The 20,625-nt window shown below is 40.8% G+C and overlaps 1 protein-coding gene across 1 annotated transcript in view; it reads left to right on the top strand.

Moving 5' to 3' along the window:
* The window catches only part of SLC9B2 (solute carrier family 9 member B2), a 28,006-nt gene extending 7,384 nt beyond the window's left edge, over positions 1–20,622 (top strand). The window contains exons 4-12 of the mRNA XM_030564462.1: positions 122–292; positions 4,014–4,156; positions 5,486–5,613; positions 6,330–6,505; positions 9,029–9,135; positions 10,417–10,566; positions 11,650–11,758; positions 12,502–12,638; positions 15,494–20,622. Coding sequence (XP_030420322.1) covers positions 122–292; positions 4,014–4,156; positions 5,486–5,613; positions 6,330–6,505; positions 9,029–9,135; positions 10,417–10,566; positions 11,650–11,758; positions 12,502–12,638; positions 15,494–15,733 — 1,361 coding nt within the window. The 3' untranslated portion in view covers positions 15,734–20,622. The remainder of the gene's footprint in view (positions 1–121; positions 293–4,013; positions 4,157–5,485; positions 5,614–6,329; positions 6,506–9,028; positions 9,136–10,416; positions 10,567–11,649; positions 11,759–12,501; positions 12,639–15,493) is intronic.
* Positions 20,623–20,625: the final 3 nt, after the last annotated feature.

Raw genomic sequence — 20,625 nt, 5'->3', positions numbered from 1 at the left:
ATTTCTAAAATTAAGCAGATAATACTTTTCCTCCAAAAAAAATCATTTACAAATGTAAATCTGAAGTGAACTAAGCCATTCCTTAGAGATGATTAAATATATTTTTCCTGTCTTCTTCTAGTTGCAACAGTAATACTTGTCTGGGCTGTGGTCTGGTCCATCACAGGCAGTGAGTGTCTTCCGGGTGGGAACATATTTGGAATTCTGTTTCTCTTTTTTTTTGCTGTCATTGGAGGTAAAATTTTTGGGCTCATTAGAATACCAACACTGCCTCCTTTACCTCCTCTCCTCGGTAAGTATTGTGTGATATATTCATTCTCTTTTTATTCTTGCATAGTTTTGCTTAGGAACATAGGAATTGAAATACGGGATCAGACCCAATGTCCATTTAGTCCAGTGTCCTGCTTCTGACAGTAGCTAATACCAAATACTGCAGAGGAAGATGCAAGAACCCCACAACTGGAAAGTGTGGGGTAATCTGCCCACACACAGGTCTCATCTTGATCGCGAATAAAGATTGGCTTTAAGCCCTATAATGCACAAGGTTTAATATCCCTTCTATAACGTTAATTCCTGCCACTGTGGCTACCCTGGAATTTGAATGTAGGATTTCTGACACTGTAAGTGAGATCCACACCCCAGGCCACCTGATTACAGCATAATAATGAATTCATAATGCAAGGAGTGTTACTCTTGAGCTGTCTCGTGTGTATCTCAAAAGGAAGTTTCTAGCATTTTAAGAATCTCTGTCTCCCACCTTCCCCTAAGCAGTCTGTTTCTTCCCCCTTTGTCTGTCTTGACTCAAGCGTGTCACCATGGTTGCTGACCTGGACTCAGATTTTCCCACCTATGACAACAATCCCTTGTCACAAAGGATTTCAAAATGTGTTTTAGTTTCGAATTATAATGAAACCCAAACATTTCAAAATTCAAAAAAAAATTCCTTTTTTCCTTTATGTAATACAGAATAATAAAAACTTCAAAACAAAATGTGGTTTCAAAACAAAAAAATGAAATGTTTCATTCCAAATGTAAAAATGAGATGTTGTGAAATGGGATGTTTTGTCTGAATTTTTTTTTTCCTTCTAAATGTCGGTGAAATCAACACAATTTCATGAAGTGTTTCAGTTTTGATAGAACTGCATTTTCCACTGGAAAATGGTGCCGTCCATGTTTTTCTGATCAGCTCTCTTGCGATCCTTACGTGAAGAAAATGGGAGTGCTTGCAGAGCACCATGAAGAAGCTGGTCAGAATCTGGTCCACTGAGATTATGAAAATAATAAGTAAACCCATTGGATCTGACCATGATTTGGAATTTGCACATGGATTACTGAAGTGCAATGCTGTATGAAGCAGCATATAGCATTAGGTATAGCAGCCTTTAGACAGTGAACTTGAAAAGTCAAAACCTTTTTATTTTTAAAGCAAGTTTGAGCTACTGTTTCTGACCATATCGATTCTTCTTACTTTTTGTAAACTACTCCCTTGCTCAAAAGTTATGACTTGGGCAAAAAGTACTTGTCAGGTGGGTAATGCTGAAGAACAGAAGCATTAGCAGGATAGCACATGCCTGATGAGATGCTTTTGACAATCTTCATGCCTAAGGTTCTTGGTATTTGAGGAAAATCTGAAAAAAATCTAGGAATCAAGGAGGGAGAAGGGAATATTAAATGATCTTTGTTTTCACATGAAAAATCGTAATAAAAATACAAGGACCTATATTTAATCATGGACATCCTTGCCTTTGATGTATCCCTTTTAGAAGGCATTCAGTCCAGTGCAGATGCTTCCTACTACTTAACTCTTACAGTGAGGCTGGGTGGTGCAATTGCCAGCAGATCACCTACATGGGGGCATATTGCAGAGCCTCTCTGTGGTGTGAAGAGAGTCTTTATGCCAGCCCCGCATAGATTAAAGGGGAGTATAGCAACAGAGATAGTCTTAAGAAGGGGCTGTGAACCCATAGTTATGCAGGTCCTATGACCGTAACATGGCAAAAGAAACAGAGAAACTGTGGTCAGTGTTCCAACCCATAGACTCCTGTAATTGTCACAGTGAAGCACATGATGCTGCCTTTGTTTCTCCTAGAGGGCGTGGGAAGAAGAACAAATAGTAACTATCAGGTAGACTGTGTTCCAGGTCAAATAAAAGCCATAGCCAAGGCCTGTTAGCACACAGCGGGCAGTCTGTGAGCAACATGAGCACAGTAGTGACAAAAAAAAATCTTATTATGGATTTATATTTCATAAGATAAATATTTAACTCTGCTACAGAATTAAATGTTTGCAGGCTCAGGCCCTAAGATAGGGCATATCAGGCCTGTGTTTAAAAATACCTTTTTCACAAAGCACTTCTTGTAGCAAAACCATCTAACTGGAGACTGCAAAACAAGCATTTGCAAAAGTTGGAATTTTCCTTGCGGCTCAAACAGAAGATGGGAGCAAACAACTGAAGTTCCTCCTACGTGAATGTTGCATTAATAAGAATTTTAAAAATATGATTTAATTTTTGCACATATTATATATTTTAGGTGAGATTTTCAAAGGATCTCAATCGACACCCAATCACTTCCCTTTAGCACATGGATAGATAATGGGCCAGATTTTCAGATGAGCTCACCTCCCATTTAGGTTGAGAACAATGGAAGCTGCTGGCTGTTGAGTACTTGTCAAAGGCTATGCCTACACTAGAGACAGTTACAGGAGCATTGGAGAGGTGACGTTGGGGGGGTATTGATGCATCTGCAATGCTGTAAGATCTCTTGTGTAGCTGCTCTATGCCAAGGGGAGAGAGCTCTCTCATCAACATAATTAAACCACCCCCAATGAGCAGCAGAAGCTTCCTTTCGTCTGTTTAAAAAAAAAAAAAGCCTCATTTAAAAGACATAAAGCTGCCTGCGTTCATGGTAGGCTGTGTAGTCTAGAATGGGCTACACTTGGATGGCAGGTCTTAATTCTGTTGTCTGTCACCAGTACCATGTGTGCTCAGTGGGTTTGCTTGTTTAAGAAAAACAGGGTTTTAAATCAGGCCTCATTGGTTTCTTCCTGCTGACCATCTGATTGTTTTGTGTATCTCATTTCTTAATTTCATCTTCTGCATGACTTTAGATTTCTTTGCTTTTATTAATCCTATTTCTCAGCACATGATTGCAGGACATAAGATACGGTTATAAAACTTGTACTGACAGAGCGACAGTATGATCCACTGGATAGGGCACTGGACTGAGAATCAGGAGATGTGGCTTCTAATCCTGGGCTGTGCTGTGGAATGGACCATGACCAGCTGGTTGTGGAGTGTCTACATTTTCATTTTTAGTGATGTTGACTAAATTGAGTTACTTAACAATCAAATGAATTACAGCACAACAAAAATCTTTAGTGAAAATAGGGCCTATATGTTTGAACAGCACTTGGTACACTGGGGCTCATTGTTGGTTGCGGCTTTGAGGCACTACACTAATGCAGGTAATAACAGTAATGTAAAAAAGGCCTAGATGAGGCTCACCGCTAATCAGTGGATCTGTTGATTCCCTTGGAAAGTAGAAAAATTAGAGAAAAAACATTTTTGCAAGAGCCATCAAATTACATAGCTATGACCACCTCAGAGAGAACTTCTTAAATTTATGTGCTGACTAAAATTTCACTCAGTTTACTGTCGATGACAAATTTACATGTAATGTAGGACATATCAGCCAACATTTCATCAATAGCACTATATCCACCACCTGTTTGGAATAGGTTGGTTAAATCACATCATTTCCAATAACCTTTGCCTCTTACTTTCCTACTCAGTTTCTTCTTTGCTTTCTGTCCTCTGATTTTTCAATTTTAATCTCTCAGGTTATAGAGTAACATCTGTCAAGTACATCACTAACTCTTAAGAGTTCCTGTCCCAGCATAGCAGATCCTAATTTTCTCACTGAAGTTTTCCACAAAAGATTCTGATCTCACTCTAGACGCTACTGAAATACAATAACAACAACTCAGTCAAGAAATGCTTGCTTTCTTTTTAGGGATGTTGCTTGCAGGTTTTCTCATCCGAAATACCCCATTCATCAGTGACATAGTCCAGATAAATCCAAACTGGTCTGCAGCGCTGAGAAATATTGCCCTTTCCGTTATCTTGGTCCGAGCTGGGCTTGGCCTTGATCCAAAGGTACAATATCTAATGTTTCTGGTGTAAAAACATACAAACAAGCCACTAACAGTATCAAAATATTTCATCAGCTGTTTGCTTGAAATCAATACTATATCGAATTATTAAATCTCATAAGTTTTTGCATTTTATAGCCTTGTTTCTATTGGAAGTTGTTTAAAATACCATCTAATATTGATCTAATATTAGCGAAGGTTAAGAATATCTTTATACTATCAGCTGGATACATAGGATTGGTGACCATTCCATTTTGTGATTTTTTTTTTTTGTCCACTAAATAAATAAAGTTATTTCTGTTTTGTGAGCTGGACATCTCAGTTAAATGCACTTCATCTTGATTTGCAAAGTTGTGTAAATTGTTTGATTTGTTTAGTAAGTTTTCCTATAAAGTCTATTGTACTGCTAAGAGATCATTCAAAGGGAGAAAAAGGTAAAATAAACAATGCAATGCAGGAATCCAGGACACTGAAAAGAAGAGAATCTCCTTTATGATAGACACTCTGGTGAAAGGAAGCCCTACAAGTAATATTTTTTATTGTTTTATGTGAGGATATTAATGTAAAGAAGAGTCCAGCTGCCCTAGGTGAAAAGACAGCTGACATCATTCCTGATAAATAATAGCTTCCATGATATTTCTGTGATCTCTTCCCCAGCCACTACGAAACTTGATATCTCCAATGCTAATAAAAGAGGGGGGAAAAGAAGGGTGGCTCCTGCCTAGCTTACAACTTGACCAGCTAAAATCAAGCTATAAGATGTTGCCCTGTTCCTACACTTGAATGGAAGTAGAGGGTATGTCAGACGTAACTAGCACATGTTAGCTAAGCCTACCTAAACTCAGATACTTTTCCTAGTCAAGGTAAAGGCTGGATAGGAAGTGTCCATCATGACATGACATGAGATTTTTCTTGAGGATACTCACTTACAGTAAGTCCCAGAAAATCTCAGGTTGCAACATTTCTATTATTACTCTCTAAAATGTCTGTTTTCCAATGTAGCGTCCTATTCTTTACCAAGACATTCAAGAAGGTTTTTAAACATTGTGTTCGGGCACATCATTACACACAGTTGGGCGGTCAAGTTCAGTATTTGAGTTCTTTTCCCTTTGGGATGTGGTCATTTTCAGACCAAAGGAGACTGGACTAGGACTAGATCAAAGATGGGCTCAACCCACTAAACGCACTAAGTCCTAGCTTTTACAGTAGACTGTACTGTATGATGCCATGTCACTGGGACGTCAGTAACAAACCAGAGCAGATCTTTAGCTGCGTTTCTCTTTATGAAATTGGAGGGTTATGTTGTTAACGTGTAAATATGTTTCTATTGCAGGCTCTGAAGAAGTTAAAGGCGGTCTGTTTAAGGCTTTCTTTCGGGCCCTGCCTCACTGAGACATGCGCAGCTGCTATTCTTGCCCACTTTCTGATGCATTTGCCATGGGAATGGGGATTTATATTAGGGTAATTTACTCTGTTTTCTCCTCTGTAAAAATTCAAAATGGCTTAATTCTAGCTGGTGCTGCTTATCTCCCTGCTAGGGATCTTCCCTTGAACTAAAGAATGCCACAGCTAGCCCAGTGCCTCATTCGTGCACTGCCAGGCAGAAGACATGGTTCAGTACTAGTTGCCTGTGTGTCTGGCAGTGGTGAAATGCTATGAAAGCTAGGCCATGCCCTGTGGCTGGTGTGAGGGGGAGATGTTCATAGGCAAGGAAGGGAATCTAGCCTCACTGCACAAGACTGGCAGGCATGCTGGTTGTGATGTGGGTCCTTGAGAGTGAAGAGTTAGCATAAACACAAGAACAATGGGGTGATTGAATCCTGGGGGCTTTGTCTGAAATGCAGAGGGCTTTTAGGAGCAAAAAGAAATGTTGTTGCAGGCGTCCTGTTAGGATGTGGAAATACTGAAGTTCAGCGTTTCCCTTAAAGAGCCACCTGTCGTGTAGCCATTCCATTAAAATCAAAAGATAGAATCTGATACTTCCTCTACTCTTTGTGGGGGATGGGGAGTATATTCATCTTGTTCCATCAAGCCCCTTCTTGTAATGTCAACCATTTGGGCACGTGACAAAAGTGTGCTGTAGGTTTACATAGATGTGTAGTTAAAAGGGCCATGGTGGATTTTCCAGTTGAATATTTTATTTTTAAGAAGGGAAGAATGAAATTCTGTGTGTTTAGTTTTGTTCTAGGTGCTGTGTCTCCTGCCGTAGTGGTTCCCTCTATGCTGATCTTGCAGGCAGGCGGGTATGGTGTTGAAAAGGGTGTCCCGACCTTGCTAATGGCTGCTGGCAGCATTGATGACATTCTGGCCATCACCGGCTTCAACACATGCTTGGGCATGGCCTTCTCTTCAGGTACACTACCTAATCCATAAATGGCAACATCTAGGGAAAATACGAAAATATGATAAGGAACCTGTAGTCTGTTGTGGTCAATTAGTGGTAAGTCTATAGGGGCTTGGTTTATATATTGGAGACTCAGATAATAATTATGTGTGAAATTACTCATGTGCAGAGCAAGTGGCTAATGCTAATCAGATATGCAGTAAAGCACATTAGTATGTTCTGGGACCTGGGAGACCTGAGTTCTGTTCCAAGCTCCTCCACTGACTCGCTATGTGACCTTCAGGAAGTTATTAAGACTCTGTCTCCATAATTTTTATTCATTTATTATTCTGAACAAGTAGGTGTGACATTTTCCCTCACTCTTGCTGCCCATGTAAAGTTAGAGAGTTATCTGGGTGGATCATCGTCTTCTTCCCGGATAGTAGACAAACTGATATTTATGAAAAAAGTCAAATCTGTGTTTTTAAAAAAATCAAATAACTGATTTTCACTAAAACAAATATTAGTGGGGAAATGTCTCTGTTGATTAAAACAATAGAAAAGTTCCCAGATATTATTGCAAACTTTGTGCCCTGAAAGCCTCTCTCTGACTGTCTCAAGGGAAGAGTTTCTGAGTGGTGTGTTGAAAGTGGATAGCTCTTATTGCTGTCACTGAGAATTCTGTCACTAATTTGCTGCACACTATGTTAAATTTCCTACCACCTGCCATCATTTGCAGCTACTGAATGTTGATGATAGGGTAAGGATCGCCTGTATGGCCATTTAATCCCTATAAGGATTGTGTACGTTTCCTTCGCTCCCTGTTGCTCATCCCATGAGAAATCCTGTTAACCAGGCCACTGTCATAAACCAGGTTGTCTCTTAAGGTTTATCTTCACTAGAAAATAAGGCAAAGTTAGAGCACAAACTTGAAGTCATGTTTTAGGGCTATGAATTAGGGGTGGGATTTTCCAAGCACCCAGCATTAGCCTAATTCTGCTCCAATCAAAGTCAGTGGTCAAACTCTCACTTCAGTGGGCCCAGAGTTAAGTTAGCACTAAGTGCTTCTGATTAATCCAATGTAGGTGCTTTGTAAGCTGAAGTAATTTTTGAATGCATCTGTAAGTGGCAGCCTGTTGAAGTGGCAACAAGAATAGTGACTTGTTCATGTGAGGAGGGATAGCAGTGGAGGGAAAATGTAGGCCAACATTGAGGTCTGGTCTACACTACAGAGTTAGGTCGGTGTAAATAGCTTACATCCACCTAACTATGGAAGTGCCTACACTTAGATTTTGCTCCCGCTGACGTAAGTGTTACACACGCCAACTTAATAACTCCACCTTCATGAGTGGCATAGAGTCGAGATAGATAGGTCGATATAGTGGCCGTGTAGACACTGTATTACTTAGGTCAACTTACTGGCTTTCAGGAGCCATCTCACAATGCAACTGAAAGTACAATTGATACAGGTACATCCTGGTGAGGGCGTGCACCACCGACAGAAGGAGCAAAGTGTAGAGACGCACACATGATGTAATTACTGTGGCGGCTATATGCTGACATAAGTTAAGTTGACTTAATTTTATAGTGTAGACATGACCTAAAAAGAAATACTGTATCATCAATATTTGTAGCTAGAAATCAACAAATGGCTGATCTGGTGAAAGTGTTTGCAAATTAAACATTTTAGTAATTTTGTATTTCACAAGGTAACTAAACTTTCTTAGGACGTGCATGTGACTCCCATACTGTGTAAGCGAAATTCTTCCCCGCCTAAAAAACCCCCACAAGGTGAAGAAGTCTCTAAATCTTCCCAGTATGAACTCAGAGCTCCAGATACCATCCCATCATGGGGAAGGGTTTGCAGCCACACACAGGAAGCGGAATATGTCACATAGAAATAATATAGTATCCAAGGATTTATGGGGACATCATGTCAGATTGTGAGGACCTTGCATGTCAGTGCTGCTCCTCCTCTGTGCCTTCCCCTGACAGCACCGCTCACTCAGAAGCCATGCCGCCAATGATTCTCTCCATTCAGACTGCACATTAATCTCTTTCTTAGAAAGCAGAAGGGAAAATCAATGCTGTCGCGAGCACTGTTAATTTCCACACTGATTTCCACCTGCGGGCCTGAAAGAGGCCTCCCATGTACATCTCCTGCTCCTCAGCTCTGCCCCTTCCTTCAGGTTGAACTACCCCCACAGAAAAGACTAAAGTCTGAATCATACTTTATGCAGATGAATATCTGAAGTCTTGCCGAGAGAGCATGTGGTTCAGCATACTTTCATCCCCATGCATAGCATCTGGGCCCTTGAATTCTTGTTCCTTTCCTTGCCTTGTGCAGAAGAGCAGAAGCTCTCACCATGTAGTATAAAACTACATTATCATGAATCTGGGGGCTACACTAATCCCCTTATTTCTTGTCCAACTTTTGGGTTGCATCTTTCTGTATTTTCTCTTGCAGAAGGGATGGTGACTAGTGGGTGATATAGGAGGGGTTGTGCGTTAATAATTACGTCTAAGCCCTTTTCTCTTACTGTTCACAAACAGGTTCCACGCTTTACAATATCCTCCGAGGGGTCCTGGAGGTTGCAGTTGGCATAGTAGCTGGTGGGCTTCTAGGAGTTTTTATTCAATATTTTCCAAGTAATGATCAGGTAAAAAAAGCCCAAAAACTTTTCTGAAAATATACCACGTAAGATATCTTGCTAAGAATAGAGATGGTTAGCAGGAGAACGAGACAATCCATTTCTTAACTCAGAATGGGTGTGGATATGACTTTATAGAGAACAGTATGTGTTTAGCACTAACGGTTGTGAATCCTATGAAGTTTTATTATTTGTTAAAATGGATTACTCGTTTGCTGTTATGGTAAAGATGTGCGATTTCATAATTCTCCAATGTGCTGGGAGTTTAGACCCTTAGCCTCCAATCCTACTCCCTCTGAAGTCACTGGGAGTTTTCATGCTCAGCGGGAACAGAATCTGGCCCCAATTTCAGCCAATAATGTGAACATCAATTAGATTGATGGGCTTCCCATATGTGCATGAGAACATTCCTTTTTATGTGAGTTGCCTGCTGAACTAAGAGAAAAGTGACAATGATAGCGCTGAGTTTCATGGGTTTAACAGGTTTGTTATGCTCTTAATAATATTTTAACGTTCAAGAGTATTCTGTATTTGTTGCTTTCAATAAAAATTAAGATTACATTATTTTAAATCACATAAGGCCTCTGTAGCTGGCTCTAAGATTAAGTGGACAGAAATTTGTTTACAGTGTGCATAATGCCTTTGGACTAGAGCAGTGGTTTCCAACCTTTTCGTCTGGCAGGTGCCAGACGAAGGACCGTGGCGGTGGTCGAGCATCTGGATGACGTCACTTGTCGACAGCAAGTGGTGTCGTCGGCGGCATTTTGGTGGATGCGTGACCTGGATTAGAGGAATATGAGATTATAAAATATCCCAAAAGATATCGAGTAACATCTTTGCCCCATTGAAGTCAATGGCAAAATGCTCAATGACTCGACTAGGGCCAGGATTTCATCCTTTGTCTCTTGATTATCAACATGAAGAACACATTGCAGAAACAACCAGATAATTAAATGGGCCTAACTCAATGGTTGCCATTAAGTAAGATTGTTTGTGTAGAACTTCATATTTAGAATTCCTATGATACAAAAGCCCTTTGCGCACACAATGATTTCTGATGGATAGAACAAAGGAAATATTGAACACCTGAAATTAAAGTTCCATAGGAATAGAAGTAAAAAAGAAAATAAACAAACAAAACGTCCTCATAGCTGACATCATTCCTGGAAGCTCTGATTCCTCCATCTTGGTGCAGTTTCTTATTGATGTTTTAATGAATCTAAGTAAGCTTTTTTTCCAATTTTTTAAAAATAAAAATGTATTTTTGTTTATTCTTTTCCCTGATTCTAGGCATCTCTTGTATGGAAGAGAGCATACTTTGTGTTGGGCCTGTCCATGTTTGCTGTTTTTGGCAGCCTGTACTTTGGTTTCCCAGGATCAGGAGGACTCTGCACGCTGGTCTTGGCCTTCATTGCAGGCATGGGGTGGTCAAGTGAAAAGGTGAATATTTAGATACCCATGTCTCATAGCCAGCTGAAGTCACTTTAAATACACAGGGTCAGATTGTGATCTTGGATGTCTGGAGGGTATTGACCAGAATCTCTTAAGGGCAGAAGTATAAGCTATAAAGGCAATAAGGCAATTCCCATCCTCATGTGAGAGAAGCTAGAATCAACTTATTAGTGTGTGGTGGATATATTTCTTAGAGTGTTTCCCTTTATTTTGATCATTTAAAAAGAGTTTTAGTTAATAAAGTGTTTCTGCAGATTCATGCCTAACAAATGTAGTTGCTTTTGCCACTAGTCAATATGCATGGGATAGTAATGGAGAACACCTGTAGAACCCTTCAACTATAACTCTGCCGGTGTGTCCATTCAGGCATTCCAAAGACATTAGGTGTAAACACTGATCTCCCTTAATAGTGATCCCAGCTGGCAGTTTTTATCTTCAGCATCTCAGGGATGTGTAGTTTGAAAGTGATTGTATATATGTGCATGTAAGTTTAGATGCAGTTATACGAGACATACACACACAGAGAAAAGCTCGCTGAGACACAAGATCTTCTCTGGCTGTGTTGAAAAAATAAGTCTCTGGAAATGTAAACATACTAGGAAACGGGGACTTGGTATTTCTTCCTGCAGATGCACAATATCCTGCTAATGGTGCAATATGTACTGTCGTGAGTGAAACATCAAATTCCTTTCCGATACAGAGTCTTTTCCCTGTTCTTTTAGCTTCAAAACCCTTCTTTGTGTAAGAAAGCACATGGCAAAGGGCTGAGCAGATAAATACACTTTCACTCCCTCTGTTTAGTAAAAGGAAGGTAATTGCTATGAATTATGACTTGTACAGGCATAGTGCAATATTGCTTCACCAAAATAATTTTGCCTTAAAATCATAATGGGCAACCCCATTGCATCACTTTTTTCTCTTTTTTAAAATATGAATTTTGCACTATAACGCAGACAGAAATGGACACGGAACAATCTCTGTCAGTCTCATTTTATTTTGTGATGAAATCAAATGTTGAGGCCACAAGGTCCAATTTTTGTAACTTGACAGATTGCACCCCTTTCCTTACAGGTGGCTGTGGAAGAAATTGTTGCAGTCGCATGGGACATCTTTCAACCCTTTCTCTTCGGTTTAATTGGAGCAGAAATATCCGTTTTGTCTCTCAGGCCTGAAACTGTCGGTGAGACTACTTAGAAGACGAATACTGTAGTTTTGACTAGAGTTTTGGTAGCTATCCTGCCAAAAGAATCACTACAAAACCTGTAGTGACTGTTGGCCTAAAGGTTATGGCATAGCTATACAAGTTTGTTTCCTTTGTTTTACCTGCCCTGGACATACTGCAGCAAATGCTCTTGTGAGCATCTTACCTATATAGTAGGTAGGGTTTGCCAGTGGTGGGTTGTAGATAGGAATTGAGCATCTCCTCAAGTTCTGAATAAAGTCTGAGTTTTCCAATCAATACTGCAGAGTTAATTCTAAGCAAAGTACTACATTATGGGGCAACGTGAAGCTCCTTGTCCCAGCAAAACACTTGACTTCCATAGGGGTTTTGCCTAAGTGAGGAGTGCTAGACTGAGGCCAGTATGCTGAAAACAGCATTTGCACAAATTCACAGTCGCATCGCAAGTGGTTTTAAGTGACAATGGCACTATGAAGATAATGTCTTGCGTTATCTGCTGCATTGGTCCTTGTTGTCTGAAGTATATCCTCCGCATCTCAAGATACCACATTATTACTGATTCACTAAACTAGCATTATAAAATACCTCCAAACACATGGTATTGGGTTATTTCCAATAGTCTGTACCTTGTTTTTCTAATTTTAAAAAAATTGACGCAAAAATGTTATTAATCGGCAGTTTCAAATTTCGCTTTCCTCAAATATGCCCGCTGTTTCAAGAAGTTGTTTTTCTCTCTGCTCTAGGGCTTTGCGTTGCCACACTGGGTATTGCCTTAATAGTACGAATCATTGCCACATTCCTGATGGTGTCTTTTGCTGGCTTTAACTTCAAGGAGAAAATATTTGTCTCATTGGCATGGATCCCCAAAGCCACTGTCCAGGTACAGTATGGCAAGAGGGGGAATGACAGGACCATAGAAGACACCGTTGCTGATTCTCCTCTCACACCAGTTTTATACCAGTCTGAATTTACTGACCTCAGTAGAATTATTAATGATTTATCCAGGTATAAGTGAGAGAAGGGTTAGGACCATTAACTGATCTGTGTGGGACTTTGAAATAATGAATTCTGGATTTCCATATTGAAATGGGCAGGGGAGTTGCAGCACAACTCTTGGGTGCATGCTGCTGTTCACACCCCTGTGGTCTAAGCTCCAGGGCAGTGTAGGCATAGCTTAAGTTTCCTCTCCGGTGTCCTGTAGAGAATCTAAGTTAGAACTCTGCTTGTGCCTTCCTTCCCAGGCTGGCAACAGAGGTTTCAGTCTCTCGACATACTGTCAGAGACAGAACACCGCTTTCTTGTCAATAGGACAGAGGACACTATTTGGCTCAGAAATTCCACTTGTGTTCTTCAGCTTCATTTCGGAGAGGCAGCATGAGCAAGTGGTTAGAACTGGGGACTACTGGCAGTCAAACTTTGCCACGGTCTTACTCTGTGACCTTGGGCAAATCAGTAAACCTCTCTGGGCCTCACTTTCCCCATCTGTAAAATACTTATCTGCATCACACGGATAGTGGGCAAAACCTAAGAAGGATAAATATTTCCTGCAAGATGTCATAACTCCCACTGAAATCAATTGAGGGTCCTCAGGTCCTGCTGAAGTCTTGCATCTTGTGATGTTCTGCAAGATCAAGTGCAGTCGGAGGCTATCTCATTAAGTGCTTTCAGGCCTATCAGAGGAGCAGCTAAACAGGAGGTTATTTATTATTTGCATTTTGTGTTTGGAAAGTGCTTATGTGATCCTCCACAGCAGACACCTATATAAGTATAACACATTAAATAAAAGTACATTTCACAGTTTAGACATAACAGCAAGGGCTTTTTGCTGCTTGAAAGTTCAAGTGCATGGACTTTTGGTCACTGCTGTATGTTTTTGTAAAATGCATGAGCAGCCCTATTATCCATTGGGGAATCTCATGTAGGAGCAGAGGGGTTATTTTAACTTGATATTTGACACTTGTGTGACCACTGCTGGTCCTTTGCAAGCAGAAATGAATAAACAGAACAGCAAAAAAAAAAAAAAAAAAAAAATATATTGGCAGACTAGATAGGTGGACATTTAAAAAAAGAAACGATTACAGCGACTAGAGGTCCCCTCTGACAATCTAGGAGGTGGCGAGAGATGGCAAAGTAAGGTAAATGGTTGTTCCGTAGGTTGTTTGGAACCTGTCTGTCTCCTTCATCCTCTAGGCATTTTCTGTGTCTTTCGTTCTGCCACCCTATAGCTGGTTTCCTAGTTGAACAGAGACATATGGTACCTCAGCAGTCAGGACTAGATTCCTCTGCGTTAGGGTGACCAGACGGGACGGTCCCGATATTTAGGTGTTTGTCCCGCATTCCGACTGATCTTTGGTCGGGACGCAATTTGTCCCGATATTTCATTCCACCAGCACCATTCGCCTTTTTTTTTTTCTTTTTTTTTTTTGCCTCGCTGCTCCACCAGTAGCACTCAGCTTTTCTTTTTTTTGCTCCACCAGCGGACCCACCCCCATGTGTCCCGATATTTTCTCCCTCTCATCTGGTCACCCTACTCTGAGTGCTGCTTTTCCAACCCTTGCTTTCCTTCATCTGTCCTTTAAAAGTGAAAGTACATAGTGACAGTATTTGAGCAGAAGAAAAGCTAGGCTAAATGTGCTTCTGGCCCTGAACTTGGACTTCTCTGCAGCTTTCTAGGCAACCAGGAAGCAAACTATCAAACAAGGGAGTGCACTTCTCCCTCCATCCCCTCCCAGAGAGGTTTGGTTGTCATGAGGAAAGTCTGACCATCTACAAAGCCTACTGTGGATGGTAAAACAAACTGTTTTACATCAGTGACCCTAGGCTGAAAAGCATATAAGTTTAATAATCATGTGTGTCAAATACCAGTTTGGATCAAAAAAATATCAGGAGCCTCAATTTCAGTTCAAGTCTATTAGGCCTGTCCTGCATAATGTGGTTAATTAGTTGGGGCTAAAGTGTTTTCTAGGTGCTTTGCACACGGGCTGCACCTGTTTAAAACCTACTCTGTGACAATCCACCATTGAAGTGGACAGCTGTGATCCTCAGGAGATGCCATGGCTGACAGTCTCCAGGTGAAGCTTCCAGGGGCTGAGAGCAAAGCTGTCTCCTTGGAAGGCCCTGGCCTCTGGGAACTGCAGTCCCCGGAGATGAGACAAACCTGAGTTTTATACCTTTTAAGGCCTATTCCAAGATTCATGGCCGAAAATATAAAAAATTACTAGTGATTTTGGGTGCCCAAGTTAAAGTACAAATCAGGCCCCTTAAAAGGGTTGAACTGGGCATCAAAAATGGTAGCACCCAAAAGTTACAAGTAATTTTTGAAAATGTAGGCTTAATTAGGCCTTCCCTCATAATGGAGGAACATGGCAGCCCAGCAATGTTTCTCATGGAAGACTATCACCAAGGGCAAACCCACTTGAAAAGGCAGCTTAAAGTGGAACAAAGAATGAAGGTCATTCTTAGACAAATATGACGTAACCCTTAACCTTGTATATGGTTCTTAAATCTTATGGTGTTGGGAGTGTTAGAAATGTAAATAGATGACAGGCATCTTGGGTAAGAAGCAGACATCCCCCTGGCCATGAGAATGTATGCAGGCTAACAATGGAATGGACGTACGCACATGCACCCACACATCACTCCAAGTGTAGGATTAGACCCTTCATTTACATCGTTAAATCCAAATGATTGTTCCGTTTCATTGTTTTCTTTAACAACTTTTTTCTTTCTCTGTAGGCGGCGATAGGTTCCCTTGCCTTAGATACAGCCAGAGGGCAGCAGGATGAACAGCTGGAAAAGTATGGAATGGATGTTCTGACAGTGGCATTCTTGGCAATCCTGATCACAGCTCCAATTGGAGCGCTGGTTATAGGCCTGGCAGGGCCCAGACTTCTGCAGAAGGCTCAGATAAGCAGTGGTGAAGAGGAGGAAGGTGTTGGAGGAGAAGGAGAAGCAGAGATCCCTGGGCCCGCATAGGAAAGAAATAGTGGATAGTATATTGGTCTCACAGCTGCTGCTACTAGTTACTTAGTAAACACAATGTCTGTATTGTTCCGAAGGAAACTGAAATAGGTAACAATCAGTTACCGGTCCTAAAACAGCAGCCCCTATGTTTTGCAAAATATTTTTAACTGTTGATAGAGCCTTATGAGGAAAGATGAAAAGAAATAAATGTACAGTATGTAGGCTGCCTAGATGATGACTGATGGGATAGGATAATGGTCTATGTTTAGTCGATGAGCGTGGGTGTAAACACCACGGAAGAAGAAGTGTTCAGGGTGTATAACTGGAAGAAATGAGATGAAATTTGAACAGAAGAAAATTTCAAGTGAACATCAGGAATAACTTTCTCATGTTGAGATTAGAGATTGGGGAATAGGAGGTAAGACCCCCATCCTTGGAGCCACTTAAAGTTAAACAGGAACATGCATCTGACAGCTGGTGGACAGTGTAAGGAACAATCCTGCACCTAAGATGGTGATTCTCAACCTTGTCCCATCTGGAACACCAAAAACTGTGCTTTCATGCTGTGATCCTCTCAAGTCTCTTGCAGTCCTTTGTAGTTGCAGAGGATTGTGTGATTCAATCATAGCAAGAAACTACAGGAGGGTTTGGGTGGTGAGTGGGTGCACTGGTGATTGGGGTATTGCTTGTGGGAGTTGCTTGCTGGAAGGCTGTTTGGAGCTGGTAGGGGGAATGGCTGGGGGGTTGACTGGAGGGGTTTTTTACAGTTGGGATGGCTACGACTAGGGATGTTTCATTTTCTGCTCCCTCCTGCACACACACAACTCACTCATGGGACACTTCAGCAAACCTGGCCTGAGAGGTGGCTCAGCAGGGGAGGGTGCCTAGGGGATGGAGCAGCCCCACACTCCCTAGGCTCAGGACCCAGGTGGAGGACGGGGGTTGAAGAGGGTGCTAAGCCCCTGCCTGGGGTGGGGGTGTGTGTGTGCTGTGAAGCCTGCAGGGCTGGGATGTGAACAGGCTGGAAATTGCTTCCCCCACACCACTCCAGAGCTTAGCTGAGAGGTGGAGAGGCTTCTCTGTGCCAGTTCTGTGCAGGGCTTTGGCACATGCAGGGCTTGGCTCCTCCTGGCCAGCACCCTGGGCTGGAAGGTTTTGGGCTTGCCATGACTGCCATGGCAATTACCATGGAAAGAAAGAGAGTGACCTAGAGAAACATTACATGGAACAATAGAGAGAGGAGCGAGATCCATCAGGGGGCACTCGGAAGCCTGAACAGACCAGCACAAGACCAAAGTGAATGGTGGAAACTGGTGGATGGCCTGCACACCTGAGGATAAAGGAGAAGAAAGGAATATTTGAATGCTTCTCTCTCTCCAACACAGTTTTTACAAGTGAGGTATGTACTTATCAAGGTTAGTTAGCATGGAGTGATACGGATCTTTCTAGAAAGGTAGGTTCCATATGGATTGGAAGTGCAGTAATACCTGGAAATGTACATCTGAACTGATTCTCCTTCAGAAATATCTGACCAGGGGGAGCAAAAGGCTCAGACTTGGGTTTTTTTTCTGAATACAAACACTAGTCGTCTTACTGTTGCATCCGTCTTTCCCACATATTCAGTACAATCTGATTTCCAAAATAACCTGTTACAAATTGTATCTTCCCTCCCCACCTCTCAAGTTGGAAGCAAGCCTCCAACAACCAGTCCTTTCTAATCAAGGTCAAAATCTGCTCCTTCCATTGGACCAGCCACCAACCTTAAGCCCTCAGTCAGGTGTGTGGTATTGCCTGCTGCAGTGAAAAAGCACCTGATGATCTGTTCTCAGTGCCCCTTTTCCAGCAGAACCTTGGAGTGGCAGACAAGCTAGCTCTCTAGGGAGCTGCTCCCCTTCTCCAATCAGAGGTGTGGAGTCGTTAAAAACATCTTTCAGGAAGAGAGCATCCTATATTATTTTTTGATTGAGGAGGGAGCACTGCATTTGAACTCCATACTGGTGTTCAGCTGCCTGCTTTTACTAACAATGCTGAATTGGTTTTATAGTACTGCATACGCTTGATGTACCCAGAGACTTTGGGCTCCCCTTAATATTGGTAGGGAGTTAATCAATTTTATGTCCAGCACTTACATTGTTAACACTAAGTTTAAAAAGGAAAACAAATATTTTCTTTTAAAAAAAAGATATTGTGCAATTCTGAAATGGCATTGTGTGTGTACATGCATGTGTGTGTGTATCATACATACATACATACAAACATAACAAAAAAACTTCAGTAAAATCCTGTTAAGATTGATAGAGTGCTCATATATGCAACCATAAAAAAGGCAGAAAATGTTGTGAAGTTTTCATTTAAACTATGTAGTCTACAGTCTCAATTCACCTTCTCCATATTATCTTGTAACAATTTCATCTTCTCTTCTGCACAAAATGTGTGACCTTTAACTCTGACCACATTTGAAATGATTAGAAATTGATGTTTTCTAACTATTTGGAATGATGAATTGGTGCTGTGCTTTTTAGTAGATGGGTATATGCTGTGGATTTGTAGCTGATGTCTCCGTTTATGTTTGTTACTGGAGGGACTGGACTGTTTTTTAAATAGCAGTAGTTTTAATAATTGTTTATTACATTTGGAAGTTGTTTGTAGATGTATTATTTAGCGATGAAATGAGAAAATGTGGTGGTTTTTCCAGTAGTTCATGTCTGTGCTCAGTTAGGGATGTATGTCTTATATGGAAGTAGAGAGAGAAAAATCAAGTTAATATATTATTTTAAAAGATATGTAGGAAATAGAATTGTTCTTACTCAGAACAATGGTTACTGTGCCAAATTTGGAGCATTAATTAAATTAAGAAATAGTCCTTTAGCTTTAAGTGCAAATCTTAACGCAACTATGGAATCACTAATGAAGTTTCTAATATGCACACATCACCTATGTGGAGATGTCTATGTAATAAACTGCAGAGCCATCTGATAAATTGCATTTATCTCCTGCACCTTTGACATACCTCACTGTACTTTCTTAATTTATCAGTCTCTAGGGGGACCCACTTCCAACCTTCTGAATACCTGAGCAGCTACATTCAGCCCCAATATTGTCTATTTTTAAAAAATAAAATAAAAATAAACTGCCAGCTAAATGTTTCCTCTTCCTTCCTTTCCTTCCTCCTCCTCAAAGAAAAAAACTAATTTTTTTTCTAAACTAAACTGACCCATGATAGCTGTATTAAATCCTGGACCACTGACAGATACAAAAATATCTAATGACTTTGCAAAACTAGAGTTTAAAATGTTGGCCGGGGGGAGGAGACATTCCCTGCTTTCCAAAGGGGATATAACTTTTGTTTCTATCCCTAGTAAGATTTCAGATATTGGAACTCAAAGTCATGATTTTTTTTTTAAATATGGCGAAAGGCTTTTTAGGATATTTCTTTAGACAGTTGTTAAATGTAGGAATTATAATTTAACTTTTCCTCTTCTTTAGGATGTGTCACAATCTAGATTGTTTAGCTATCTAACTGCTGCATCATTGCGGGCAACAAGGTGTTGCAGTCAGTCCACTTTCCAGTCTTCTGATTGTGCACTCCTTTACCATGTGTCTGATCATCTGCACTGCTGCCCTGCACTCACCCTGTGAAGAGTGAGCTAAGCCAAATTTCTGAACTATGTCAGCCCCTTGGCCATTCCAGTCAGCAGCCCATTAAGCCTAGTCCAGGATCAGCATCTGTGGCTGAAAACAGGTAGGTGTTTGTTAGGGCTTCGGTCAGCATGCCTGACTATCTCAGAGTTGCTGCCACTCTGCAAGGACATAGCTGTTGGCCCTGATATGCTGCTAGTCATCTGAGATTGGCATTGGGCTGGCAGAAGTGGACATGAGTGTATAAACAGCTGCTGCAAAACCATGTCACAAAGTCAGTCATGGTGAGTTGCTGAGGGACATGTCTCTGCCTTCTTGTGGCATCCCTCAGGAGTAGTGTCAAGTGAAATGAAAGGAGATAAAAGGTGGAACATAGGCTCATGTTCTAAGCCTGCACTTTCCCTCTGAGTCCTGTATAGCTGGACTCATGGTAACTAATGCCCCCATTCAGCAAAGCACTTAAGTACATACTAAAATTATGTGCTTAAGTGCTTTTCTGAATAGAATTGACCTCAAGCACAGGCCTAAAACTAGGTTTTACCAACAAAGGGATTAATGAAATAATCCCAATAATAGTTTTAAAAATCCTTTCAATATTTCTACAATAGTTATAGTATGTCACATTTACAGAGTACATAATGCTGTGATGTAGTATCAAGGTTTTATTGACAATGCTGGGGTTATTTGCATAACTCACTCATTGCTCTGCCACTCATAATGCAGGCAAGCTTAGGTCAATAAAGCCTTTTATGGCATACGATGCCATCTTGTGTTCCCCGCAATTAAAATAAAATTCAATGGAGTTTTATGATGCAAACTTACTATATGAAGGTGTAAAAGCAACGTATGTAGGTGATATTATAGAAGCCAAATAAGAAAACGCCCAAACCTGATTTTGATAGTGTGGTGTGCTCTTGATATTCTGCAGTGGGTTATATGTGTTCAGGGCTACATTAGGACAGAATACAGGAAAACAGCAGTCAGCTATGTGAACTGCTGGCATTTACAAAGCTCTGTAATTGTGGCAGTGATATCAATATAGGGAATTACTTGTCTTTTTTTGTCTGTCGGACTGATAGCTTTTGGTGGTGACTAATTTAAGATTATGAATCACATAACTTATTAAAAACTTTATAAAAGTTTAATATTTTTACCAAAGTACAAGTCATTTTTATAACCTTTGTATTTTTTTTTAAAGATATCATGTACTATGCCACTACATTAAGGTTTAGAATTAAAAGCATTTTGCTAGTGATAACCAATTT

This window comes from Gopherus evgoodei, chromosome 5 (assembly GCF_007399415.2).
Source record: "Gopherus evgoodei ecotype Sinaloan lineage chromosome 5, rGopEvg1_v1.p, whole genome shotgun sequence".
Classification (NCBI taxonomy): domain Eukaryota; kingdom Metazoa; phylum Chordata; order Testudines; family Testudinidae; genus Gopherus; species Gopherus evgoodei.
This window is presented reverse-complemented; position numbering and strand designations above follow the sequence as displayed.